At 44.5% G+C, this 26,854-nt stretch overlaps 1 protein-coding gene across 11 annotated transcripts in view; it reads right to left on the bottom strand.

Annotated features, from left to right (window-relative positions):
• The window catches only part of GON4L (gon-4 like), a 30,474-nt gene extending 3,822 nt beyond the window's left edge, over nucleotides 1–26,652 (bottom strand). For 3 of the 11 annotated variants that reach the window (XR_012626749.1, XR_012626748.1, XM_074853531.1), the window contains exons 1-28: nucleotides 26,112–26,652; nucleotides 23,936–24,157; nucleotides 23,096–23,292; nucleotides 21,607–21,681; nucleotides 21,220–21,270; nucleotides 20,798–20,848; nucleotides 19,940–20,035; nucleotides 19,615–19,719; nucleotides 18,648–18,818; nucleotides 17,214–17,406; nucleotides 16,357–16,458; nucleotides 15,656–15,696; nucleotides 15,249–15,352; nucleotides 12,835–13,033; nucleotides 11,645–11,731; nucleotides 10,971–11,142; nucleotides 10,108–10,252; nucleotides 9,776–9,926; nucleotides 9,029–9,145; nucleotides 6,254–7,990; nucleotides 5,430–5,673; nucleotides 4,261–4,442; nucleotides 3,556–3,771; nucleotides 2,854–2,997; nucleotides 2,258–2,401; nucleotides 1,816–1,935; nucleotides 1,391–1,504; nucleotides 711–918 (exon numbers count right to left, since the gene is read on the bottom strand). Coding sequence is in view for 9 of the 11 variants with exons in the window: in XM_074853531.1 (XP_074709632.1) it covers nucleotides 711–918; nucleotides 1,391–1,504; nucleotides 1,816–1,935; nucleotides 2,258–2,401; nucleotides 2,854–2,997; nucleotides 3,556–3,771; nucleotides 4,261–4,442; nucleotides 5,430–5,673; nucleotides 6,254–7,990; nucleotides 9,029–9,145; nucleotides 9,776–9,926; nucleotides 10,108–10,252; nucleotides 10,971–11,142; nucleotides 11,645–11,731; nucleotides 12,835–13,033; nucleotides 15,249–15,352; nucleotides 15,656–15,696; nucleotides 16,357–16,458; nucleotides 17,214–17,406; nucleotides 18,648–18,818; nucleotides 19,615–19,719; nucleotides 19,940–20,035; nucleotides 20,798–20,848; nucleotides 21,220–21,270; nucleotides 21,607–21,681; nucleotides 23,096–23,292; nucleotides 23,936–24,157; nucleotides 26,112–26,616 (5,893 nt within the window). In the remaining 2 variants the exon portion in view is untranslated. Of the gene's footprint in view, nucleotides 1–710; nucleotides 919–1,390; nucleotides 1,505–1,815; nucleotides 1,936–2,257; nucleotides 2,402–2,853; nucleotides 2,998–3,555; nucleotides 3,772–4,260; nucleotides 4,443–5,429; nucleotides 5,674–6,253; nucleotides 7,991–9,028; nucleotides 9,146–9,775; nucleotides 9,927–10,107; nucleotides 10,253–10,970; nucleotides 11,143–11,644; nucleotides 11,732–12,834; nucleotides 13,034–15,248; nucleotides 15,353–15,655; nucleotides 15,697–16,356; nucleotides 16,459–17,213; nucleotides 17,407–18,647; nucleotides 18,833–19,614; nucleotides 19,720–19,939; nucleotides 20,036–20,797; nucleotides 20,849–21,219; nucleotides 21,271–21,606; nucleotides 21,682–23,095; nucleotides 23,293–23,935; nucleotides 24,158–26,111 lie in introns of those variants that run through there. The other 8 variants (XM_074853532.1, XM_074853536.1, XM_074853533.1 and 5 more) reach the window with 8 other exon arrangements.
• Nucleotides 26,653–26,854: the final 202 nt, after the last annotated feature.

The following is a 26,854-nucleotide window of genomic DNA, read 5'->3' as shown; positions in this document are numbered from 1 at the left end:
GTCACAATTTTCTTCACCACTGTGGGTTACTACAACCAGCTGCTGCGTGAAGAAGTGATGAACACGTGAAAAAGCTTCAGTGCCTCGTGCAGAACAAAATTCTCACGTGAAAGACATTGCTGCTCGTGGCACCCGATTTACAGACCCACTGTTAACTAGACATCAAGTTGCATTACATTTAAACCACTGCGTTTAAACCTGGGCGTTGGCTCCAACAGCAGCATTACCTCAGCCACAGTTACTGAAAGGGGGAAGAGATCTCTTTCAGGTTTATCCTGCAATAATGATGTTTCCCCTTGTCTGTACCAGACTGAGGGAAAAACAAGTAACATGAAAGATCGTTTAAAGGAAGATTAGAGGGATGGTGATTTTGAATTTTTGTGCTAAAATGAAAACTGGAAAAAGAAACAGCATCATGGACTGGTAGTACCAGGAATCAGATTAGCACGCTAGCCAGAGAAGCTGAAATGGACCAATCATTCTGAAAAGGGGAGAGTATTTCTCTAGTCAGGAAAGCTTTATTTGAAGAGAATGCGCTAGACATCTGCATGTTTAGAGCATCCAGAGTGGATGAACACAAGGTAAAAAATGAAAAAAGATTATTAGAAGTTCTCATTATCTCAGTAAATGTGCATTAGAAAGCCCCACACCTATTTCATTTGTGTGAACCAGTTTGGAGATGAATGATGTACCTGTCTGTACACACACACCTGAAGCCAGAGAGTCCACTTTCCTAGATACGGTTTTTGTTCTGCTCTGGACATCCTCTCCCTCGTCTCTGTTGTCCAGGCTTTCTTCTGCAGGCTCCTTAGACATTCCAGAATCCTTCCCTTCAGGCGGGGGACTTGATTCTTGTTGAACAAGGCTTGCGGTCAGCTCATGAGAATCTTTGTTTTTATAAAATTTGTTTTCACACACCTGCAGATCAATAGACAGACAGTTACAGATGTGCTGTGTCAGTCCAAACCCAACACCTCGGCCTTTGCTTCCCAAGTATTCCTTGACCCCAACAAAGGCTTCGGTTTGGCAATATGTTTGCATTTAGAAAGCTGAATCTTTTTTATTATGAACAGGTACAGTTCTTTCAACATAGTGGCCACACAAGCATCTTCCACTAAAAAAGCTTATTCTTAACTCAAGAGAACATCAAAATTAACACTATTCAGCACAGCAAGGAGGGGCGGTAGGAAGTGAGCAGGAGATAGACGGGGGAAGGCCAGGCAGTGCAGTCCGAGCTCTGAAGAGGGAGACATTACTGCTCATCTTTTGATTTACTTTCTTCCTCAGCAGGTTATTTTGGAGACACGAGGCCCGAGGCCGGACACAGGGGGACTCTTGGCAGGGCTCTACGTTCCACTCACCACTCCAGTGACTTGGCCTATCAACTAACCTTACTACTACAATGGCTGCAGGTCCTCCTTTTGCTTTTCTTTAGCTTGAGATCGCTAGTGCCTTCATGGCAGGAACATGAACATTCCTTCATCCCATCTACCCACTCGACCTCCTGGAAACAGACATACTCCAGCTGACACACGTGCACGGTAACAACGCGACGGTTGGCGGCGGGGGGGGGTGTGTGTGTGTGTGTGTCACCCCCAGAGCGCGCCGGGAGGGGCGGAGTGGCACTCTGCACACACCCGGAGGACTAAAGCCATTATGCTGCTAGCAAGCAGAGCACAACGGACACGTTTCAATCCCCTTTCTTCACATCTTTTTAGGCTGTTGTCATGTCTCTCGAGAACACACATTTACCCTCATGGGCATGCATTTGCTCAGAGTCCAGACATGTGGATTAGTGAGATACCCCAGGCCCACCTTGTCATTGTTGTGGCCTCCGATCTCTTTCCGTTTTTTATTTTTTGAAGCTGTGTGCATCTTGGGTGGTTCATCCTCCTCTTCTACATCTGGCAGAGACACCTCTTCAAACCCATCGAACTACAAAAAAAGAAACACACAAGAACTGCTCTATCATGATCGCTCTTCGGCAGATCAAACTTCATTTTCCCCAGAATTTCTCAATACTGAGCTCAGTTCCAGGACATGAGAAGTTCAATTATGTTAGAAGAGACATAAATGCTCTAAAAAAATTGGAAAGTTTTAAAACTTTAAGAAGTTTACTTCAGTCCACCAACAGCTATCCCCCCCCTGCTACTTCCCTCTCTCTGGAAATGCAGCCTCAATTTGAATTCTTTAAGTTCAAACATGTCTTGTATCTCTGCTTTTATCTTTTCTGGTCTTGGGGAGAAGATTGCCCCACCTCATATTCCTTCTCTTCTGTCCAGTTGATCTCCTCAAAATCTCCCATGCGGCTGGCTGAGGGCCGTAAGTGATCAAAGAAAACAGAGAACTCATCCTGCAAGTGGTCATGTCCCTTCAACAGTTGCCACATTTGGGTCTTCAGCTGAAAGAGAGAAATCCAGAAAAAATAAGTGTTTCATTCCACGTCGTCACATTCTTCTCAGGAGGATTTTTCAAAGCAAGTGGAACATCAAGGCGTATCAGACCTCCAGCATGGAAGTTCATGCTTGCATTGGTATTACTTCATGAATGTTTTGAGATCATTCCACATCCAGCTATCAAATTAGCATAGAAATATCCCCCCAAAATTCTAGGCTGACCTGTAGCTAAAATTTCACCTGCAAGGTGATAAAAGCACGGTGGAGGTAAGAGAGGAGACGCACAGGGCAGTTAATTGTAAAGCCTCTTGAAGAGGCAGCTTCAACTCTCTACCACACCCCACAGAGGGAGATCACACTTGATCGACTCTCGTGCTCTCAAGGAGCAGTGAAGCAGGCCAGCTAACTGCATTCTCAGGGGTTCTGAGAGAAAGGAGGGACCTGGATGCCCGATTACCTCTGCAATCTCCTGGGGCAGGCAGTCTGCACAGCTCTGCAGAACTTTGATGATCTTTTGATGGTGGGCAGGATTTTCAGCAAAACAAATCTCCAGCTGCCTGAGGAACTTCCGGCTTTTTTCAAACGCTTGCTGCTCTTCAAACTGACCAAAAGAAAAAGATTCACCCCTCACGTTCAAGAATATATTTCTAGTTGGCTTAAGCAAGCTACAGAATGCCTGTCTTGCTATTCGTTTTCCATTTGTATTGACATCCACTGCAAAACTGGGAGAAGGTGGAGGAAGAGAAACAAGACTTTCTATAATCAATACTTACGTGAGCTGTGAAGTTTTGCTTCAACCATATGCACACAAGATAGGAAAATCCAGCAAGAATGTAGCAGGTGAAACCCTCTACCTTACAAAGTGGAAGGCTGATTTGTGAGACAAGGGAACTGTTCCACTTGCTGTATCTGCAGTGTTGGCTCTGCAGTCAGGTTCTGCAACGTAACTGGGAAAGGCTGATTCTCCACAGTAATACTTAGGATGAGACTTAAAACAAACACTAGACTTTTCAATTCTGATTAATAAAACAGCAAGGTAGGCAAACGATTTACCAGCTGTCTACCTTGCTTGCCCTATGAAGAATTCCTTATTCTTTCACTCCCACAAGCATTGACACTGTCTGCTTAAAATCTGGTCTCCTCCTTTCGTTCTACCTACCAGTCCACACTCCAGAGCTTGTTCTGGTAAAAGAAAGGCAGCAAAATCGGTGAGTAACTGTGGCCAGTCATGCAACAGTTTCTGTAAAGTGGAATAGAGATCCACAGCTGTTTGCTTGTCCGTGCTAATCTCAAACTCATAGATAACACGAAGGAAGTCTTCGTACTTTCCAGGAACATGCTGCAAGGCTTCACGCACCTGGAAAGAGCAACAGACCTTTACAGGACTACGTAACATCCAGGAAGAAAACAAGTTAATTTAGTAATCCTTGATCTCTTGCTACTCAGAATTTCCACAGTGCTTCCAGTTTTGAGCCAGCCAGGTCTCTGTCTTAAAGATAAATCTGAACTGCTCACAAGAGAGAAGGGAACCAAATCCAAGACCGTGACATTAGAAGAGGCTCAGTGGCATGGATTGACTGCAGCCAGCAGCCAAGCACCCCCCAGCCCCTCACTCACTCCCCAGCTCCCCCGGGAGGGACAGGGGAGGGAAGAGGGAGAGCAATAGCATGAAAACTCATCGGTTGAGATAAAGACAGTTTAGTAAGTAAAGGACCACTATACGGGGTGCTATGAAGAAAGAGAACTCCATCCCAACCAGATCCAGTATGCCCAGCTGGAAGTGGCAGTGACGTGGCTCAGGCATGAACCGTGGTAGAGGACTCATGATGTTCCCACTCCTGGGCTGCAGACTGCTCTGGCTTACCCTGGTTAGATAGGCTTGTGCAAATGCCAGATCCTTCTGTTCCCGCAGGGGATCCCTCTCCAGGATGTCTTCATCGTACAAGAGGAGCAGCTTAGATGTATCTTTGCTAGCACGAGCCCGTCCCCTCTTATTTCTGGTTCTGTGGGAGCTCCTGCTCTTCCCAGGAGCTTTCATGTTTTCTCCTGTGAAGAAGCACAAAGCAAGTTGTACAGGTACTTCTCATACATCCCTCATATGTTCTAGATCGACGTTGCAATAGAAAATAGAGTCAGTGATGAGTTTACTGTTTATGCTCTCCTGTAGGAGCAATATACTTTTCACTAGTCAGGCTGGCTAACCTATTTTAAATTGGCTGTTTATTTTTATAGCATCTGACTGGAAAAAAATCTCTGGATACAGCAACAAACCCATCCTAGCTGTTACTCAGCCAGCAATCTACTGCGAAACAACAGATACAGCTACTGATACCAGGGGCAAAGGACATCATAGTGGGTAACAGATACGAGCATCAGAGCTGGCTCTTAACACTTGCAGATTATTATTTTAGCTTATTATTTACACGAATAGAGTTAACATCACAGATTAATAACTGGTGTCACACAGCAGGGAATGAAATAGTATGCTAAGAGTTGCTACATCGACATTCTTACGCCTTTAGATTAGGGATCTGTTGGACTAAAGGGCTGAAATCCACCTCCTCGAAATTCACCGCTCAGATTCATCTACCACTTGTCAGATTCTGTTAAGGTATTATTTGGTGTCACTTATTTTTCCCCAACATGACCTTATAATAAAATTCAATTTAGCAAAGATTTGACTATTTAATATTGTTCTCACACAGGCATTGGGAAATTCTGAGTAGCAAGAGATCAAGGATTACTAAAGCTGACACAAACCACAAACCCTATGCCTGCAAATTTTTGAAGCATAAACGCATCACATGGACTAAAAAAACCCCCTCGGTGCAGAAGGGCTTCTGTGGTAAGAGCTGTCTTTACAGAACTGTGACTCTGTTGCAAAATTTAATTTCCAGATGGAAAGCATCACTAAGCTCAGATACACTAAGTGAAATTAAACCCAGATACAGTTTCCTCACTGTTCTGCTTTTAATGCAGAGAGCAGCTCTATTTCCCCCCGTGCTGTGTCAAAACAACCCCCCCAGGACTCACCTGCTGTCGTTCTGTGGGCTTCCACCTGTGGGGCCGTCTTTGTCAATGTGAAGGCAGATTTAGGTTCCTCTGATACATCTCCACATATTTCATCATCTTTCTGTAAACTCTCTATTCCTTCCCCCTCCTCCTCCTCCTCTTCCTCAGGCTCAGAGTTCTCTTCCTGGGAATTCTCCTCTTCAGAATCTCCTTCTTGGCTTAAACGTCTCTCTGTTGCAAGCCAAGTAAGTTTTTCCATTGTCTCCTTAGAAAGCAACAACAACAAAACATCACATTGTTTTCTTTTAGTGTTTGTTTTAATGCCATTCAGCAACTAGCTCACTCCAGCATAATTCTAACAGCCAATTTCACAGATCAACATCTGACCAACTAGAGGATTCTACTGAAGGGACAGAATTCAACAACAATCAGAACTGACGATTTTATTTTATCACGCGCAAAATTAAATTTCAGAATCTGCCACTTATAAAACCCTTAAGCTAGACAGAATTCCTTAATGATGATCTTAGTTCTTAAAGGCTTGCTGGAATTGTGACCTGGAAAATAATTTTCACTTAAAGTACTTTTTATTAAAGGACAGCCTCAGTTGAGGAAGTCCTTATAACTCAGCAGAAACTGAATCTGCATGTTTGCAAGATATTCCTTTGGCTTGGATTTAAAATCTCAGATTGTCCAATTTCTGTGTAAAACAACACAACACCACGCTATTATTACACAGCTAACAGCCCAGCTTTCCAATTGGATTCCAATTGTGATTTGCCCTGACGCCACCAGGGTGTTTCAGGACACTGATGTGAGTTTGTTAAAGTTCTGTTTGCTTTTACCTGAAGTTCTGGCACTGAAAGAATAGATTCTTCTGAGGCTGATGACATTTCTTCATCCTCATCTTGTGTAAAATCATCAAAGTCATCATCTTCCTCCTCTTCTTGTCCTTCTCTCTCTCCTCCAGCTTCAGGGCCAGCTGGTGTCCCAACAGACTGGCCATCTATACTGGACGAATCCTCTGGTCTTCCTAGTGGACTACTGAATTCTGCCTCAACATCTGCTGTATAAGAAAGATTCTTTGGAGACTCACTGCTTACTGGGGGTCCAGCAACAACACCTGCCTCCATCTGCTGCTCCCCATGGGGAGATGACTGCAAAGCCCGTTGTTGTTCTTCTCCCTTCTCGTCACACGAAGTATGCTCCTTTTTAACTTCTTTCGGGTCATTTGAACATGAACACGCAGCCTCCACGTTCAGCTCCTGGCCAAGATCCAGCATGAATTCCTCCTTCACTTCAGCACATAAAATATCCCTCTTCTGTACTGGATTTACTTCCTTGGTAGCATCATTTGAATCTTCAGGCTCAATTTTCACCGTTTCATCTGGATCTTCTAAATGAGGCAAAAGGTCCACAGACAGTGGCTCTGAAGTGCTCTTGTCTCCTTCTACCACTGTCCAGCTACAGCAATCACCCTTATTTTCCTGACTGCCATTACCTGAAGTGCCAGGATTTGTACTACACTCCTCCTTGGGGGAGACAGCAGAGGATGAAACGTACAACTCTGGGGGTTCGACCTTGGGCTCCACCGTGGGGTAGGTATTTTTGTTGTTTCCAGCAGGGCAGGAAGGAACCAGATTCAGCTGTTGTTCTTCATTTTCACCCACAGATGACGCAGAAAGACCAACCGGGTTAGGAGAGACTATCAACGAAGGGATGGAAGAAGTCACTAGAGGCTGATTTAAGGGACATGGGAAAGTGGATGGATTTACCAGTAAGGTTGTAACTGGAATTGCCTGAGTGCCTCTACCAACTGTTGTATTTATGGGCTGAATCATATTGCAACCATTGCCTATGTTAACCACTTTCACGGTGGTAGCAGGTACAGTAAGGATGACAGGTGATGGCTGAATCAAAGGTGAAGTCTTTATCAGTGGGGCGGATTTTGTCCCCTTCTTCTTTTGGTATCCCTTACGAACACAAGGTTTGCGTATTTTTGCTCCGGCCAAAGCTGGCAACATCAATTTTGGCTGAAAAGTTACTGGATTTGAGGACACTAGAGCTGGTGGTACAGCAGCTGAGAAAGCTTGTCTGGAGTCTGAATGCGAAGTGGAGAGCACGTTCTGGAATTCCAAGGCATCCCCACTTCCCACCACTGCTGGAACATTCAAAGGCTGCACTCCTGGCACCGTCTGCATCACTGTAGCTGGCTGGATTAGCCGAGGAATCTGAACCATAACTTTGCTGGGAGGAGCTTCTGACTGGGACAGCTTCACAGTTTTCTGGATGTTAATAGCGTTGGCACTGGGCTGCAGACAAGGGCTCGGCCGAATGAGGACAGGCTTCAGAGCCGAAGACCTCTGCCTCCTCCACGCCCTCCTAGAGAATCGATTGGCAAGAGGCTTCAGGGTCAGTACTAGTCCCTTTGGCATGAGTAGAGGATATTTTTCATCATATTCTGTGTCTGAAGTTTCCTTTCCTGTCCCCAAAAAGACAGATTCTGCATCAGGTGAACCTGGCACCTCCCTGGCATCTTCTGCTAATTGCTTCAATTCCCCCTGAATGGAGGGCAAGCTGGCCTAAAGGGAACAAGAGCTTATTAGTCCCGTCCACAGGCTACTCCTCTATTACCACCTTCAAACAGCACCACAGAAGGTGACAGACAGTAACTTGCTTCTAAAAGTAAAGCAGTTTTTATTTACTTCATACTACTCTATATTACTTTATACTTATTGTATATTACTTTATATTCATGAGTTTTACTCCAAGGCCTTCAAAAGAATCTGAGAGCCTGAAAGAAACACCGGAGCTGAATTACTTTATAAAGGTTCCTTTAGTAAATACAAGATTTTGTGGGAAGGAAGCTTCACTAACAATGAAATACAAGTGATTAAGAGAACTGGATTTTATGGCATCTGAGTCTGATTCTTTCCTCAGACCAACCCGCAGGCACGGTCACTATGCCTCGTGCAAAGAGTCTCAGAGAAAGAATCCTTATGAACCACGAGACATTTCGGTATAACAAAAATAACAGCCACGCTGCAGGTGAAGATAACCTTGAAAAACCCCAACCCAAGCCCCCAGCTTTCTTCTTTCCTCTCAGAAGGTGAAGTTTTAAGGGGGGAAGAACACACCCTCTCTCATGGCTGTAATACAGCGGAAAAGATGGCAACACTGCTAACCCTAAAGTGAGGGTCAAGCTCTCTTGATTAACAAATTAACAAAGCTAAATAACAAAATCAACATCTCAAACTAGACATTAGAAATACACCCCGTAGTAAAACAAGGATGTGACAACAAGCACTATGCCCACGATAACTTCAATCCTGTACTGCAGCTGGGCAGAGAAACACCAAGAGTAGCGTGTAATACTTCAGGTTGCTACATACTACTGCTCTTGCTACGATTACTAGCTAGAGCCAGGACAACACAGGCTCCCATGCAATACAATCAGACTGCCTTTTGACTTCAGAGCTGTAGGCTAATGAAAGAACTCGCTCTGGACCTAGGCTGGACAGAAAAAGGAAGGAAAAAAAACCCAAACAAAAAAAAACCCAAAAGAAACCAAGCAAACAACAAAAAACCTCATATACTGGATGAAGAAGAGCAGCAACTACCTTTAGCCAAAATGGCAGGCGATGTTCTTCTCTCTCCACAGGTGGCTTCCACTCATTCGGCTGGATTTCCTCACAGCACTTGAACAGAATGGGCAACTGTTTTGTCTTTTTATAGTACTGTTGTGGAGACAGGAGAGAACGCAAGATGACTGCGGTCAGATCACCTGTTCAATACCTGCTAGGATGTAGGATAAGGACTGTGCTCTGCAGAAGTGTTCACGTGAACAGAGCGATTCTCATCACTACTACTTTTATAAGGTACTACCCACAGAAACAGTAAAAAAGAATAATAAAGGCTGAAGTTCTAGCAGATGTGCAGGCATACTTAAGTGTTTCTGGTTCTTAATCTCTCTTCAGCAGTGGCCATTAGCTTAGGGGACAGGATATTTGGCCAGCTGGACCTTCAGCCTGACTGCAGACAGCACTTTGGTTTGAGCTTTGCTACTCAAAAGTTCGTATGTATGAATTTGCCAGGATTACCGAAGCCACATTTGTACTCGGACTGTCTGCAAGTGCTGGGCTCTAAAGAGTCAAGAGAGTAATGTAAGTACTTGCAAAGTACAGAGGATAAGATCTTTTTGAAGAAATCCTCATTGCTAATAAAAGGATGACATTTTCTTTTAAGAAAGCATCAGCGTATAAACGGAAAGGTCCGTGGAGCAAACAGCACATCTCTTCTTGTGTAACAACCCAACCAGACACACAGATCTGAAAAATACCAAACCATGCTCTGAACACATCACTTACTCTGATGATATTATCAGGGGCTCGATTCATATTGAGATTCTTGATTCGTACTGTAAGCTGGTGGGCAGTTTTTGTTGGCAAGAGATACTTGCTGATCAAGGGCTTTGGAAACTCCGTCCCTTCAAAATGTTTCAAACCTAAAGCTAATAAACTGAAAAGGAAGGAAGGAGGGGAAAAGAAAAAAAAAAAGTCTTTTAGACAGTATGGCAGATCGCTATTTGGATGTGCAGTTGCACAATACACAGATATCCCGAGAGTCTACATCCCAGGAATCCTCCTTAACAAAGAAGCCTCATTTGTAGGTGTTTTATTCAATGATTCCAAGCACCTACTTGTCCTCTGCCTTGGTGAAGATAATCTTGTCCCGGGGAGGGTTTGCTTTCAAGGAACATATTGGCAGTAACTCTGGATACATGAAGACTCTCCTTGTTGCCAAAATCCAAGCCACTTGCTTTGGCAAACATGGAAATTCATTGGCTGTGAAAAAAATGAACAGATACGGATAGAGGTATACACGGAAAATGATGTTTTTCACAACCAACTTCTTGAAAATGCCGTTTCTTTTACTTCTTTCATGCAAAAAGAGACTTTCTCCCTCATTTTTAGAATTTGCATATTTCCTAGTTTTTGCCCTTAAGTTTACATCAGCAAAAGTTAAAATTACTTTCCCCCTTCATCTTTTCTTTTGTTCTACAATGAAAAAACAAATTTAAAAAGCTCTGTTTACTTCAAGTGAGTCACTCTCCAGGTAGTAGAAAAATCACAAACCAAATATTTGAAACTGACAGTTTGGAGCTTTTTTTCTTTCACTAAAACACTCTAATGAGGGGAATATTTCCTTGATGAGTGTTAACCAACACATTTGGAACAATTATTTCCAGTTTCATAGTTCCTTGATGGACTTCTGCAGCTCCAAACGTCGTCTGCAGAACAATAAATGGCAGGATTATGATGTCAAACAGAAGTCAACAGCTCATGTAAGATGCTTTACTGCACTGCAAATTTAAGCAGCAAAAAGGCAGTCAATAAAGTGAATGGTTTTATCTAAAAATACCTCACAAAATTTAAAAAATTCCAAAGAGCAGTCTGAACCATAGCTCATCTAGAGGGTGCATAGCATGAAGTAACTCCCCCTGTCAATGCTTTCCCACCCTTCAAATCCATACTGCTTCAGAAAATCCCTTCAGACCCATACCACTCTTCTTCACAGCTTTGCGAGGGCTCCAGTCAACCTGGACTTGGGCATGAAAATCCTCAATGAGCTGCAGTGCTCCCTTCAAGTTACATGGCTGGAACATTGTTTGAAACTTGGGACTGAAGGACTGACGAAGGAGCGTAGAGCTTCGAGCAAAGTTCCCGAGCTCGCTCTGCAAGGTCAAACACAGAAAAAGATAAAAGACTGGAAGGTAAAGAACAAATACATGTAATGCAATAATGCAAACAAATAAAAGCTAGTGAAGTGACAGGCATAAAAGAAGCAGACTGTTGCAGGTCTTCTTTTTCAGCATTACAAATCTAGGAACAATCAGACCAATTGGTGGTTTTTAATTCCCCCACTTTCCAGCAACTTTCAAGGTCACAGAATGTTTACTAATTACAGAAGCCGTATTTTTTTTTAACTATCAGTATTTCCAAGAAAACAACAAAAAAATACAAAGGCATGCCAATTCAAAGCAGTTATCAGTCAGCACAGCGTGAATGATTTCTCCAAGTACTGAGCATGTTCATAGTAGGCTGACAACACTGTTCCTTTATTGCGTGGTAGTCTCTCTGAATTTGATAGGATCAATTAAATAAAGCTCTCTAAATATCTCCAGTGACCAGCAATCATTAAAATTCATGTAGCTCTGATTTTAGACATGTCCTTACCAAAAACATCCTGGTAGTACTGGCCTCTGAACTTAGAGCAGGGTTGGAACTTGCGAGAAGATGGATTTGAGTCAGAAGCTGAACATGCTTGAAGAATAAAATCAGACAAATGGGTTTTTTCAGTCTATCAGAAATCCAAGAAACTGGAAAGCATAAGTATAGAGGCACAAGAAATATCTCCTGAGCACCCCAACAATCACATTCTGACTACAAAAAAACCTTTTAAGCAATAGAAAACTGAGAGAAAACTTTAATATCCACTGGCAGGAAGTTTATTACACAGACTTTGAACACATCATCTGTTTAAGTCTTAGGGCAGTTTCCCAGCTTTTGTGCCAAAGTCTCATACCATAATGATCAATACAGAAAGGGTATTTTTTTTCCTAACTAAACACTTCAGAAACAATGACTTTATTGTTTCTGAAGAAACAATGACTTCAGCTACTGGAACTCCCCACATGCACACAAACACCATACATCTTGCTTTGCAGCTGAAAAATTGAAGTCACGTACTCTACACGTCTAATGCAAGATGTATTCCTTCAGCTTGTGTTTGAGAGGTCTGTGTCCCTCCTCGCTGCCACAGACCAAAGCATGACACCGTATGGTGGATGCAGAGTAAGAAACGACTACTCAGCAGGACTTGTATCAACTTCACACAAAACCAGTGCACTTTGTCCTCACGAAATCGAGTTGACAGGAACTTTCAAATTTTGAGAAGTCCTCTTGAATTTTGTATGGACATGGAAAAAATTTTCTTAAGTACAGCTTCTCATCTATGCTGCTGACAGCTTTTTAAATGTTCAAACTGAATTTCTACACAGTTTTGCGTGGTGGGAAGAGGAAAAAAAAAATCCAAACTACATCAAGAATAATGTTCTTAGAAAATAATAAAGAAGTTGGTGAAAATGGAGGATTTTGACAGATTACGGTCAGAATTCAAACATGGCCAAGGCAGCTATCTCACAGGAGAACCATACAGATACTAAGTCAGCTCTACTTTGCACATTCAATTCAACTGGAATCAGGCATGTACACATCACCTATTAAAGCTCCAGCCTCAAATGTAGCTTTTTCAATTAATTTCTTTAAGAAAGAACTCCAAAGCACTTGCTGTACCATGGGCTTTCCCTGCCCCCCGCAGTACACAGCAAATATTCATTAGGTCAGACCAGATAACATTTTATTACCTGCTGCATTTGCTGCTGGAGCCTCTTTCTTTGCATACTGTCCAGAACAAGGCTCTGGAGAGGCTTCTCATTCTGAGGTTTTGATTTTTCTATCTCTTGTGGTGGCTTGATCGAGGACTTTTTCATTCTCAACTGCTCAAGTTGTTCCTTCACTGTCCGGTGTTGTTCATTCAGTAAATTGGCCAGAGGCTCTTCAAATCTGTTTGAGATCAGGCAGACCGAAATATAATAAGCACATGATTTAATAACCATTCACATTTATTTAGAATATTTCACTCTGTAACTGGGATACACAGTTTAAGAACTATCACTCTGTACTACTCAACACTTTGACAGTATACTTCAACTTGAAAAATGTTATTTATACCTTTGGCTTATACATCAATCTTTTCATGTGCCACAGCACTGCTGTAGTTCTGGGATGAAATGCTTCAACTGTTTATTCCAAGAACAGTTAACAGTCTTGTCCACCACTCCCAAATATATCCCATGTGTGTTCCACTCAAGTGCTCAGACACTCTCAACAGCAGTCAGGATCTATCATAATCTAGAAACCAATCCTATTTAACTTCTATCATCAGGCAGGGTCTGAACCCAAGGTATTAGGAGTGGCATTTTACCACGAGGGTCTCCAGAAAGATCACAAACTGACTCAAATGCTGTTACTTTAAAAAATAAAAAAAAGTATTACCTAGCTTTATGCAGAGTGCTCTACTAGACACTTGCTGATACTGTAGTAAGAACTAGTCCAGTAGCAGAAAAGAGGATGTACATATTACTGTTCTTTCAAAACCAGCTTCAGCTCTCCCCTGCTTTACAACAGATCTTCTACTTTAGCTACACCAGTTAACACTCTGATTTCTGCCAGTTATCAGCTTCACTTCTGTAACAGGCCTGAAGTCAGTTACAAGTTGTTCCATGATGCTTTCAATGCAAGGTATCATAAAAACAACAATAAACCCAGCAAATGGGTATTTTGCCACAAAACAACTTTAAGAATCCTGTATACAGACAAAACTGGGGAAGAAACAACTGGGGGAACCGCCCAGTTGAAAATTAAATGAATACAACTAGCCATTATCAAAGAGAAATGCATATAAATAATAAGAGAGCATAAAGTTTCCCTGCTTTTAGTCTGTAGCTGGTTTAAGAATTGCTGCACTCCCCTCTGGTACTGCTCATCCCAGAGAAGAGTATCCAGAAACTCCAGCCTTCATTTTAGCTCCTTTCCCAAACAGATACAGCTTCATCTTGAGCTGATCTGCCCCATAAACAAGGAGACACCATTCATCCCACAGTTCACCTTTAGCCAGTTTCCAGAATTGGTGAAACAGAGCAGTAGTATTACCTAGGCAGAAATGCTTTAGACCCTTTGCTCTTCAAGGCACTGTTTCAAGTATAACCCCGACCAAAAAAACCAAAAGCCAATTTCCAAACTTCATAGTCATTTCAGACCTAGGCCTCAGCTATCTTATGCCTTTTTCCTTAGAAAAGGCCACCATTACACCCAGGCTATTTACTTAAAAGATAAGGTGACACAGCTGGTCAAACCCAAGTATTTGTCACCAAAAAAAAATTTAAGGGCAGCAAGTGAACTTTACCCCTCCCCTTAACAATAAAAAAAAAATTAAAAATAAAAAAGGCAAGAAAACTATTATTTTTCTGAAATTATTTCAGAACACCCAGCACCACAGTGCAAAGCACAAGAATTAAGACAGCAGAGTGGCTGTCGCTCTGGGGCTGGGACCTTTGCACAGGTCCTAGCGAGCTCTGATCAATATGCAGCAACACCCCAGCAGCCACTGCTTCTCCACCCCCTGCTTTGAGGTGTCATCACCAGTCCTGCAGTATCCTGCCCCACTAACTACTGTTAATTTAACAGCTGAAGTAAGCGACTTAACAGGTAATGATATAATTTTTTCAGAAGAATCAGTCTAATAAAGGGGGGGATATGTGGATGGACTTCAGAAATAAACACAATTTAAATACACAGGGACAGTATATATAGCATGGAGATTAAAGAAGCAGGAACAGAATCCTCCAGTAGAGATGCTGGCTTGTTGGAATAGATCATTCTGAAAGACTTGGCTGCTTTCAGCTATGACACCAATCGCTTAGTGCAGGCATTCTTGCTGTCTCTTTCTGAACAGGTACATTTTCACTGTTGTTGTCATCTTCTTCAGACATATCACAATCAGTAAAGTCAAAGGTGGCAGACAGAAAACAGAAGGTCAAGTTAAGTGCTCGATCTCATAAGTAAAAACGGCTCAGAGCTTTCTAAACAGCGGCCAGTGCTGAAAAGGCATTACCTCTTTGGTGGATGGCACAGCACACTGCAGGTAACCATAGGCTTTTTATCATAACAGAGTTGTTGTGATTTTTTTAATTTTACGACCATAACCAAATGATCCTACCTTAGTGCCTGTGGCGTATTAAAATTTGGCCGTGACTCTGTCACATTATCTTCATCTTCTGGACCTTCATCTTCCATGTTTGAGAAACCCATCTCATCCTGGAACTGACAGCAAATGTGTAGCAACAGTCAGGAATAGAAAGCTCAAGCAGTACAGCTACTACCAGATGTCTTTAGCTAATAAAGCCCATGATGATCCTCTTAGCATAGACATTCATCTCTGCAAGGATTAAGGAAGCTCCTATATATGTTCCTTCCCAAGGCTAAAAATTACACTTTTATGGTAGGGGCCTGTGCACGAAGTCAGCACAAAGCTTCTTACAGAGACACCCCTTTATGGCTTTAGAGATTTCACGTCAGATCTGAGAAGGATCTGTTCTTCAGTGCTCTATCAAATTTACCACTTACTGTCTCAAACAGCTCCTCCATCAGTTCATTCACTTCCTTTTCTGCAAATAAAATTAAAAAGAAGTATGAAGAACTATTTTCCAAGAAACACTGAGCAATCCTGTCACAATATCAAGTCATTTAAGGAACCTTTCTTGCGAAGGGAAACTCTCCACTTGCACAGAGAGGACCAAGGAAATGCCCCTGATATCATACCCTTTTTTAATGCTGGGCTCCAAAAAACTTCAGCTGAGACTTTTTTCATTAAGAAATATCACATAAAAACTAATTTTCAGAATTTAAAGTTGCATTAACCTGTAATAAGACCTAAAACAAGTGTGCTTTACTGAGAAGATGAGAAGTGGTATGTTTATAGAGCCAACTCAAAGATTGTAAGGACCTGGAGAAAATTTAATTACACTCAAGTCATAAGGCAAGTGTTCAGTTCTGAACTGGCTGAAGCTTTATGACAGACTGTACTGTCACGTAAGTATTATTCTTCAGTCTGCTACGGAGTAAAGTTGCATCTGAGCACAGCAGCTCTGGTTAGATCCTTTCAAGCATCCACAGAAAGCCAGCTTTGCATAGAAAAGCTGTTCAGGTCAGTACGCAGGTTTTTTAAAATCAGCCTACACTGCAAAATCTTTGCAACAAAACACTCACTTTTCAAAATGAATTATTAATCCTAACAAGAAAGGAGGTGGCATTCCCAAAGGACTTACTGGTAATTCTCACAGCACGATCATTTCTGAAGTCTTCTGTATCTGGTTCATCCAGGTCTTCCAGGAAGTTGTACTCAGGGTCATCATCATCATCTGCTTCATCTAATAAGAAGCATGTTTTGAAACGTCATTACCCTGCCCTAAGATCAACCAGTTGCCAGGAGCAGAAGCACTTTATTTACTGCCTGACCTGACACCAAGAGGGCTAGGACTACTGCTTGAAATTAACTGTATGTTCCTTTTTATGAGATATCAAGCCCATTCTCTTCTCAAACTGAGCTACTAGCATCCGTATTTGTAGCCATTCCCATTTAGAAAAGCTGGATCTATTCTCTGTGACCCAAGCTTCAGCTGAATTTAGGAGTGAAGTAGTCTTATTTCAATTTGTGCTTTATATTCAATTTGCACAAAACTGTAAGCAATCAGTAAATTCAGGACAAAAAGAATTTGAGACCCAAAGCTTGCTCTTGTTTCTTCTCGAAGAACAAAATAGTTTCTACCAAAACAAGTCACGTCCCTAACAAGGAGCATCACTCACTCAGATTCAGGTGTACCAACACTGCCAGGTTCATGACACAGCAGGATGGATTAAGGGCTGAAACACATCCCTTTGGTTTGTGGTTGCCACTTAGTGCATGTGCTGGCTAGCAAATATTTACAAGTGAGACACCTGAAGTTTAAAAACCCTCACAAGACGAGGAAAGCTGATGGCATTCAAAACACATGCATAATACTAAACAAGGTAATGGCTGCAGCCAGGAACATCATGCATAAAATAGGAAGAAAAAGCTCCAGGCTGTCAATGTAACCCCCAATTCCAGTGAACGCCATCACCAGCCTCCACATCTGTCACATACCTTCATTCTCCACATCGTCGTTCATGAGCCCCCCAAGCCACCTTTTCCATTCTTCATCATCTGCGGTGTTGGGATCGTACATATCAGGTGTGATATCTGGGGCTCGGAGCTCGGCCTCCAGCTGGCCCAGAGGAACATCCTTCAGCGGCCTCTTGGACCGCGTGCGGAAGGCAATGAGGCTGTCTTCCAGGGACTGAGACGGGAAGGAAAAGCACAACACAACTGTGTTAATAGTATATTTGCCTGCAAAAACAACTAAGCTAACAGGATATCTTTCAAAAGGAAAACTATTTTCATTACAGAATCACAGAATCATCCAGGTTGGAAGGGACCTTGAAGATCATCTAGTCCAACCATTAACCCAGCACTGACCGTTCCCAACTCCACCAGATCCCTCAGCGCTATGTCGACCCGACTCTTAAACACCCCAGGGATGGGGACTCCACCACCTCCCTGGGCAGCCCATTCCAACACCTGACAACCCGTTCTGTAAAGAAATGCTTCCTAACATCTAGTCTAAACCTTCCCTGGCGCAACTTGAGGCCATTCCCTCTTGTCTTATCACTCATTACTTGGTTCAAGAGACTCCTCCCCCCTCTCTGCACCCTCCTTTCAGGGAGTTGGAGAGGGCCAGGAGGTCTCCCCTCAGCCTCCTCTTCTCCACACTAAACCCCCCCAGGTCCCTCAGCCGCTCCCCATCAGACCTGTGCTCCAGACCCTGCACCAGCTCCGTTGCCCTTCTCTGGACAAGCTCGAGTCATTCAAGGGCCTTTTTGGGGTGAGGGGCCCAAAACTGAACCCAGTAATTGAGGTGCAGCCTTACCAGTGCCGAGTACAGGGGCAAGATCACTTCCCTGTCCCTGCTGGCCACGCTAGTGCTGATACAAGCCAGGATGCCATTGGCCTTCTTGGCCCCCTGGGCACACTGCTGGCTCATTACCAATCCCCCCCAGGTCCCTCTCTGACTGGCAGCTCTCCAGCCACTCCTCCCCAAGCCTGTAGCCCTGCTGGGGGTTGTTGTGGCCCAAGGGCAGCACTCGGCATTTGGCCTTAGTGAAGCTTAGTTATATAAAGGTCACAAAATCATTTAACAGTCAAAACAATGGCAGTGAGAGACATACGAGCATAAAGAGAAACCACAGTTACAATAGAAAAAACTAAAGGAACACCTCACAGAATCATCCAGGTTGGAAAAGACCTTGGAGATCATCTAGTCCAGCCATGAAACAGCTAACAACCCCTTACGAACAGCTACCTCTGCTCTCTCAGAGCTAGTGTCTTACACACCACGGAGATCCAACTCACTGTTTAAAGTTACAAAGGAGAGCGGAACGCAGTAAAAGTAATAGCAGAGAACACCAGAAAGCTACCTCTTTTCTGACAAACTTTACTCAAACTAAACCCACACCATTATAGCATCCCCCAAAGCAGTACCTGGTAAGAATCCATGCATACTGGGCTCGAAGCCAATTCTTCATCCACCGCATGCAGCTTCTCCATGAACGTGCTGTCTTTGTTTTGCTTTGGTTTAGGAGGTGGTGGAGGTCCCATGGGAACTACTTCAGCACTAATATGTCTAACAACAGGTGCAGTAACCTTCTCCATCTAATTAAAAAGGCCTTTGTGTTAAAAGGTTTTATTTAGAACATAAATTTCCAAGGACAGAATAAGTCTTTTTCTGCCTGACCAGAGTCTAGCACAATAGAAATGAGAGAAATGCTTCACAGAAGGATTCTTTATATTACAGTCACTTCGATTTTCAGAAAGTACAAATAAACTTACTATTCAAAAGACTTGCAGAAAAAGAGACATTTGGGAGATCTGAGTATTAGTCTCCACGTTACTAGAGCTGATAAACCTGAACGCTAGTAATGGTGGCACACCCCCAACCCTCCCAGAAACAAACCCATAGTGAATAGAAGGTGGAAGTATCAATACATTATCGCTCTTGCCCTGAATCCAGTGTCAGTTCTCACAGTTGCTCTCTCATTCCTGTCTGCTGCTATCGGGCTCTTATCACTCTGCACACACTCCTTCAGTGCACAGTCAACACAAATACCTTTATGCTCTTATCAAAATCGCTTTCTAAGCCAAGCACAGAAAGCAATTCTCCTGCACTCCTCTCAAAAATAATGAGAAAAATAATCATTATCTGAAGAAGAGCACTTGCCAATGCTTTTTTTAAGCACTGGTGTTTAATTTAGGCTGCACTCTTTCCGCAAGGGTTCCACTTCACTGCTTGCGCAGGAACCATCGCAGTGGGACCCTAAAGCCACGTAGCACCTGTAAATGTCACCACAACTTTAAGCAATAACATGTATTTTTGCTTTTGCATTAATAATTTAGGAATAATGACCGGGAGTTGTTTCTGAAGAAAGGAAAAACTCTCCTGCAAGTTTACCTCGCAGAGTGTCCCTCCCTCTTCATCGGATGATCGCCTTGTCCTAGATCGTTTTGCTCCCCGCGGAGATGAAGCAGTGCTCTCTACATCACTTTCCAGTAAGCTCTACAGCGTAAAAGATGCAGAATGAAATCAAACACTGCTTCAACTAATATTCCAACGACTCTTTTTTAGCCAGATGAATAATAGAGCATTGAAAAAAGATTACTAGAAGGTCTGGGAAACCTACAACTTTTCATGTGTTAAATAAAGAGAGTTCTACTGCCTCAAACACGCAGACAACTCCATGCTGAACAGAACAGATCTTTGTACAAGTTGCATTTACCTCTTCTGCAGTCTCATCCTCATCCTCATCCTCAGGCTGGTATTCTTCATCAGATGAATCATCTTCCTCAAGAGGAATGTCCACAAACTGAGGAGGCTGCAAGAGAACAGAAGAAAGGTGAAAGCTTTTTACAGGCAAGATAAGAGAGCTGTACTCTAATAGTGCACTATCAGATCAAAGACTGCTAACTGAGGAAATACCCTGAAGCTTGGAAAGGAAGGAGACTACTGAAAAAGGCTGAAGAAACTAAAGAAATTACTAAAGATTGGTAAAGCAGTTTGAAAAGGTGCAAGAATGGGCACGAGTAATTTGGCATTTATATGATGGAAACACTGGACGAGCAGACACTGTCTCAGAGACATTTCTGAACGGCCATTCACTGCTGAATCCTGCCTACACCCAGACAATAAATCTGCTGGAGCGGGCAGAGCTCGGGTAAAAAACCTGAGATCCAGGCCCCATTTCCAGGCAGTCCTACAGCGTACACATAAAGCAGTCCCAGGGAGGAGCACCTCGCAGCGTGAGGCCTGGGCAGTGACATTCACTATCAGGAGTTTCATCCAGGTAGAAGCTGCTGCAGTACCAGCATGGGAAGCTGGGACACCCAGCAGAAAAGACATCCCCATGGCACCTCACCACCTCCTCGTGTTCTGTCTGCCCCTGACGGCAGCTCCTTTGGGCCCTCTGGGCACCTGCTGCTGTTAAGTGCCCTGTCCTGCCTTGCACACCCTGTTTGCAATGCTCCTGGTCACCAGTACTCCCAACATGCTTGACACCTGTCTGCTCCACCCCTCCAACGGGTTCCTTGCTCAGCAGGTGCCTCTAGGATGGTCTCTGATTTCCCAGCAGTTCACTTACCTTCACCTCATTTGCCTTCTTAATTGGCGAAATATTCCATGTTGGAATCACCTAAAGATAGCAAAAACAATTTAACTGTCTCTGAAAAGCACGGTGAGTACTTGAGCTTGATGCCTTGTTCTCCAAAGTAGCCAAGTAACAACGTACTTCAAACAAAGGCTTTCAAAACTGCCCACGTGATCTCTCTAGAGGCAGTAACTTCAGTGTAGTGGATACTGTCGAGTCACTGCATTTTCTAACTCTGACCTGATTCTATTCTGCTCATCTAAAACGAATTCTTTTTTACATTGTTTTAACTTATTTTTTCATTCTAAGAATAAATCACATAAAAGCCCACTTTACACTTCTTTTAGAAGACCCAACAACCAAAACCATTTGGGTAGAGGGAGGGTGCAATAGTAAAAGCAGATGAGTGCACTTACCACTCCTTTCTCCACAACTTCCTTCAGTTTGGAACGAGTCATTTTGGGCTCCTGAGAGTTTAAAACAAGACAACAACAATCTGTTCAACTGTTTTCCTTAACTGCAAACTTTTCCCCAGCAACTCCTCACTGCAAGACCCTCTTTTAAAGTTCATTACCTTTTAGACACGATCAGAGTGACGTCAAAAATAACCCCTCACAATTCTGTTCCATAATTTACACTCATACACAGACACTACTCACTTCATCCAGGTGGCAAATCTGGTAATGAGATGTAAATTACGGTGCTACCTGTTGTGCCTACTCTCCCCATAGCACATCATGGACCAAGATAAGACTGGTGAAGGTATCAGGCATTTGGAACAACTGAAAAAGCTTTTTACTTACAAACAGAGGTATATCTTCTGTCTCACTGATGGCTGCTTTCATCATGGCAACCACATGCTCATTTGTGATCACCTCCTACAGGAACACACAAAAAAAGTATCCTTTACATTCTGTTTGTTAAAAAGAAGTAAGTTTAAAATAAACTAGTTGGAAACACGACAGAGAAATATTCAATGAACAATATACTCTGTGATTATACTGTAATAAAAGAAGATTGTTCAGTGATCAGACAAGAAAATATAAAGCAAGCACAGCAGTGATCAAAACATTTGCACTACCTGCTCTGTGAATACTCCACAGAGTAAATTTCTGCCAGAAGGAAAGAAAATAGCCAAAAACAAAAGGTCGCACCGGTTTTCCTCCCCTCGTGTCACATAATCAGTAAATGTGCCAATCCCAGCCACACGAGAAATACTGCTATGAAGCTGCAACAGAAAACTGAAATCCTTAAGCGCTCACAGGCTTCCAAAATAGTAAGAGTCTAATTCTCTAGAGAAAGTATGTAGTAACCTACTCTTTGAAACGCTGTGCTACATTTCAGAAAACATTGTATATATTTAAAAGAAACAGGGAAAGGCAGAAGTGACCCAGTATCCATTAGGGTGTTTTCTGAAGGTTCCAGGGAAGGTAGGTGAATGTGAGATATTTACAGCCCTTCCACAGTGCCACGTGACAGAGAAGGGCATTAATTTATGGCACTTGCACAAAATCAGATGGTGAATCTACCCCAAAGAATCATGGCAGTCTCCAGATTGTTTGCCACAGGGATGGCAAAAAGGGAAAATTTCTGAGATCACCTGGATTAGAACAACACTGGCTGCAGGGGGGGTGGGGTGGGGGGTGTAAAGCAGCACAATTTTTTATTCTGTGGGAAAATACACTATTGCTCTCCAGACCCTGCTCATGGGATAAACTGAAATCTACACCTAATATAGGCAAAGAATTAAAGTTTCACTACGCAGCTGTGACAGCACAGATATTCTTCTTGCAGCTCCTTTCTAACTGCAAGTTGTGTGATAGACTAAAATGTTGGCTGGGGTCATTAGCGAAGAGTAATGCATTTCTGTCAGCACCACTAGAATTCCACCAGGACTTCATCATGAAACAGGTTGTTCAAAACAAGAAACGGTGAGTTCACAGTCTGTCACAGTGTGTGAGTATCACAGTCAGTCCCCTCACACAGAACCAGAAGCATGCATTTTAGTTCTGCTGCTGCTGTTACAGTACAGCAAAACAGACCCATTCGCCGTTGTAAATAAATGGAAGTCGGGGATCAATACCAACTAACAAAGTCAGGTCCAGGTACCTTATATGTACACCACACGCTTCTCTCTTTATAGCTTTTTATAGGAGAGATTAGGACACGGGTGCCTACCAACTCTTCCTTGTTTTTTAATCAAGTGCTGCCATTAGTACTATACTCAAGTCTAGGCTGCACTTGGTTAAAAAGCCGGGCATCTCCGTCCCTGTCACAGTCCCAAGCACTCACATGCAGGATGTTTCGTACGTTGACAACTGTCAGGTTATGTTGTTTAGCTCCATCTTCCAAGGTGCGATCGAGGGTATCATCTAGCTTGATGTCACAAGACAAAGATCCCTCCTCTTCTTGAGTTTTCCCTTCTCTTTTCCGTTTGGTTGCCTTCCTCCTCCTCCTCCTCCTCTCAATATCCTCTCCATCTTGCTCCTCTGAAAATTAACAAAAACGGAATCTAAAAATTCAGCTACTTCACATCCAGCACATTCTGACAGTATGAGTTCAAAAACAAAAAGCTAAAACCCTTCAGATACTGAAGTGGCAGCAGCTTTCCAACAGCAACTAGAAACAGTCTTTTGAATGACGGATTCAAATTCTGCAGGACCTGAGTGAGTCGCATTCGTCAAGCAAATAAAGGTTATCTATCTGCCACCTCTACTAGACTGATTTTACAGAATGGTCTCAGCAGCCCTTTCACACCTTTTCCAGAAGCAGCTGTTTTAAGTATGCCCTCAAGATTAAAACAGTTGCAAAACTCCAGGCACCTCACAGCAAGAGCAGATTAGTTTCCAGGACTTAAAGTGTTTCCCAAGCGGTGCTGTTTTGCTGACTCGGAAATGAAAGGATCATAACTTCATCTGCAGGAAAGCAGTGTTTTTAGTAATCAAAACTTGCAGATCAGCTCTACCAAGTTTCACTTGGACACCCATAGCTTATTCAGCCGCTGAATTAGAGCGCAGGATGAAAACTTCAAAAAACCATTGCACCTCAACAGCCCCTGCCGTGGTGTGCACGATCCCAGAGCTCTGCATCTACTGTATCAAGTCACAGGTCTGTTCCTTGCACAAAGCTTACCCAATGGAATAAACAGCCCCAAATCCTCATTTTCCTCATCAGTCTGCTGGGGCCACTCACCAGCTCTGGTGTTCTTCAGTGGCTTCAGCACGGCAGGATTTCTAACAGCCAGCTGCAAAGAACTTCTCCCTGGAGACTCCTGCACCGCAGGTTGGTTTTCAGTCAGACACGGATCCCTCTGCGAATTCGCTTCCACCTCTGTACACACCTTCGGTGTTTTCCCTGTGAACAGCACACACTAGCTGTAGTCAGATACGCCACGCGGACACAGCCGAGCAAGGTTAAGAGGCTGCGGCCGCTGCAAAAGCCTCCCGTGACCCATTCAAATCTGTTAAATCACGTGCACGAGTCTAACTGAGCCTGTGAGAGCGATCCAGCCACCCCCAACACTGCAGCAGCAAACAAATCCAGGTGAAGAGATCCCCACCTCCAGCTATCTCAGCCTTGCTCCCTCCACTATCAGTTTTGCACGGGCCCTGTCAAATGATCCAATCACAAAAAACGGATGATTTGGTTAAAACGTGGTGGTACTCCCTGTTGTATAAATACAACTGCACCAACAGGAATCAACAGCTAGGGGCAGGCACTCCCTCACCCAGACAGGTTATTCACGGCTACGACAGCAACAGTCGACCACAACCTCAGGACGCAGTCTCAGGGGGGTGGCTACAGCGCCCCCCCCCGCTCCTATTCCGCAGGGTCCTCGGAAACAACCGTGAACTTGACCCCTGTTCCACTCCCCTGAAAGCCAACACAAAATCAGCTTTCAGTCAAATCAGTGAGCTAATCACAGCAGCGCAGGGACAGAGATGACACTTTCCACAAGGAAGTGAGGAAGCACTGTCCCTTTTTGCTGCAGCCTGTAGTCAGATGGGCTTACAAGGATTAGTAAAAAACGGCTGGAACCTAAAGTTTCATGAACACCAGAACGAAAACACATTGTCACCCAATAAAACCAGCTCCTCAACACCGCAGCAGCTGCTGCTCTGGGCTGGCACAGCTATCTGTGTAGCTGTAAAGAAAATCAGATCAGGGAGTTGATCCAGACGGAGAGGAAAAAACACCCCCCCACACACACCCCCACAAACTCCCACTTTTTTTTACCCAATCAATTCTCCAATCTCATTGAGCTCAGAGACAAAGAAGTATGTCAGGTAAAGAGAAAAAGAATAGGATGGGCAATTTGGGGAAAGAGGGGAAAAACCACTTATTTCAGTAAACTTAAAGATGACAGGAGATACAAAGTGAGCATGGCTTTGATCATGAATACCTCTCAACTCCCTCACAAGCTCCCACATCACACTTTCACTGAGTGAACCTCAGAGCAAACAAAATTCACCAGGGCTTTTTACACAAACTTCAAAAATATCTACATTCCACAACAAATTTGTAACTTGATATTAAGTTCTACTTGCATCAGCTCTCGTAAAGGATCACAGCAGAGCCCCGTGCCCCTCTGGACTACTTTTCTAAATGCTTGAAAGAATTATCTTCTGAGAATGAAAGCAGATACAAACAACTCTGAAAACCAGTATTTTCAGAAGCAGCAGCTTGCACTTTTGCCTGTCTCACAACTCAGTAGCCAGATATTTGTTTTTAAAAACTAAATGCAAAGTGACTGTTTCAAACGAAAGCCTGTATTTACAGAGACTCGTCTGAAGACGAGCTGAAAGTAACGCCAGGTAAAACCTGAGAAATATGTCTGTGAAACTTACTGCTGGGACTGATGGCTGTTACAATCCATAAAAGATTAAACACGGGGGCAAGCCCTAGAAAATGCATGCAAGTTTGTAAAACTGGGTATTTTAGGTTGGAAATTTGAAAAAAAAAAAAAACCAACAACTTCTAAAGTGCTCGGTGTCTGGCAGCGCTAGAGGCAAGTGGCTTAAGCTCTTGATTAGTTTTCTAATGTTTTAAAGGAGGAACCCCCCAAACTTTGAAAATGGGATGGCTCCTAACCTGTAATACTTCAGAGAAAAAAAAAAACAAACACCAAAACTCACAAAAACTAAGCACCCGAAGGAGAAGCTTTAATAAACACGCCCACGAGGCGCTCCCTGAGCCGACCCCGGCGATGAGCAGAGCTCGCAGGGCCGCGGCCGGCAGCCGGGGGACGGCGCGCGGAGCCCCGCGGACACCCCAACACCCCCCCGCGACGGGCAGCGCCCACATTTACCTTCCGCCGCCGCTTCGGGGCTCCTCCGGCCCTCGGGGAGCGGGGCGGCAGCGCAGGCCTCCTTCGCGCCCGGCGCCTCCTGACCGGAGCCCGGGGCCGCCCTGGTGAGGGGCCTCTTCCCGCCGCCCTTCAGCGAGGCCTCCCCGGGCCCCCTCCACACGGCCGGGCCGCAGGAGGGCGACCCGCCGGCTCGGGCCACCGGCGCCGGTTTGGCGGAGGAGCCGCCATCGGCTGCGCCCGCCGAGGAGGAGCCGCCGGTGCCGGGCAGCTCCCCGTCCTCCCCGCCGCCGCGCTCCCGCGGGCTCGGCGGCCCCGCCACCGCCGCTCTCCTCTTCTTGCAGGGCAGCATCTTGACCGAGAGCGACATCCCGGCGCCCACCTGGAAGACAGGAAAGCGGCTGGCCGCGCGGCACCGCCGCCCGGGCCCCGCCGCCCCGTCCCGCTCGCTCCGCAGGAAGCGGAAGCGCCGCGGGGCCCGCCCGCCGCGCAGGCGCCGCGCCGCCATGTTGGCCGGGCGCGGGGCGAGCCGCCGCCATGTTGGCGGCGCGCGGGCCGCCAGCCCCGCCGTGACGACGCGGGGCGGCGGGGGCGGCGAGCGCGGCCGCCGCCATCTTTGCTGGGCGACGCCACCGGGCGCCGCGCCCGCTGCCCAGCTCCGGCGCTGCCCCCCGCCGCCGCCGCCTCGGAGGGTCTTCCCGTGAGGGAGGGGGGGGCCTGCCGGCTCTACTGCCCGCGCTCCCCGC

This window comes from Strix uralensis, chromosome 32 (genome assembly GCF_047716275.1).
Source record: "Strix uralensis isolate ZFMK-TIS-50842 chromosome 32, bStrUra1, whole genome shotgun sequence".
Classification (NCBI taxonomy): domain Eukaryota; kingdom Metazoa; phylum Chordata; class Aves; order Strigiformes; family Strigidae; genus Strix; species Strix uralensis.
The sequence above is the reverse complement of the archived record's forward strand: the minus strand, read 5'-3'. Positions and strand labels throughout refer to the sequence as shown.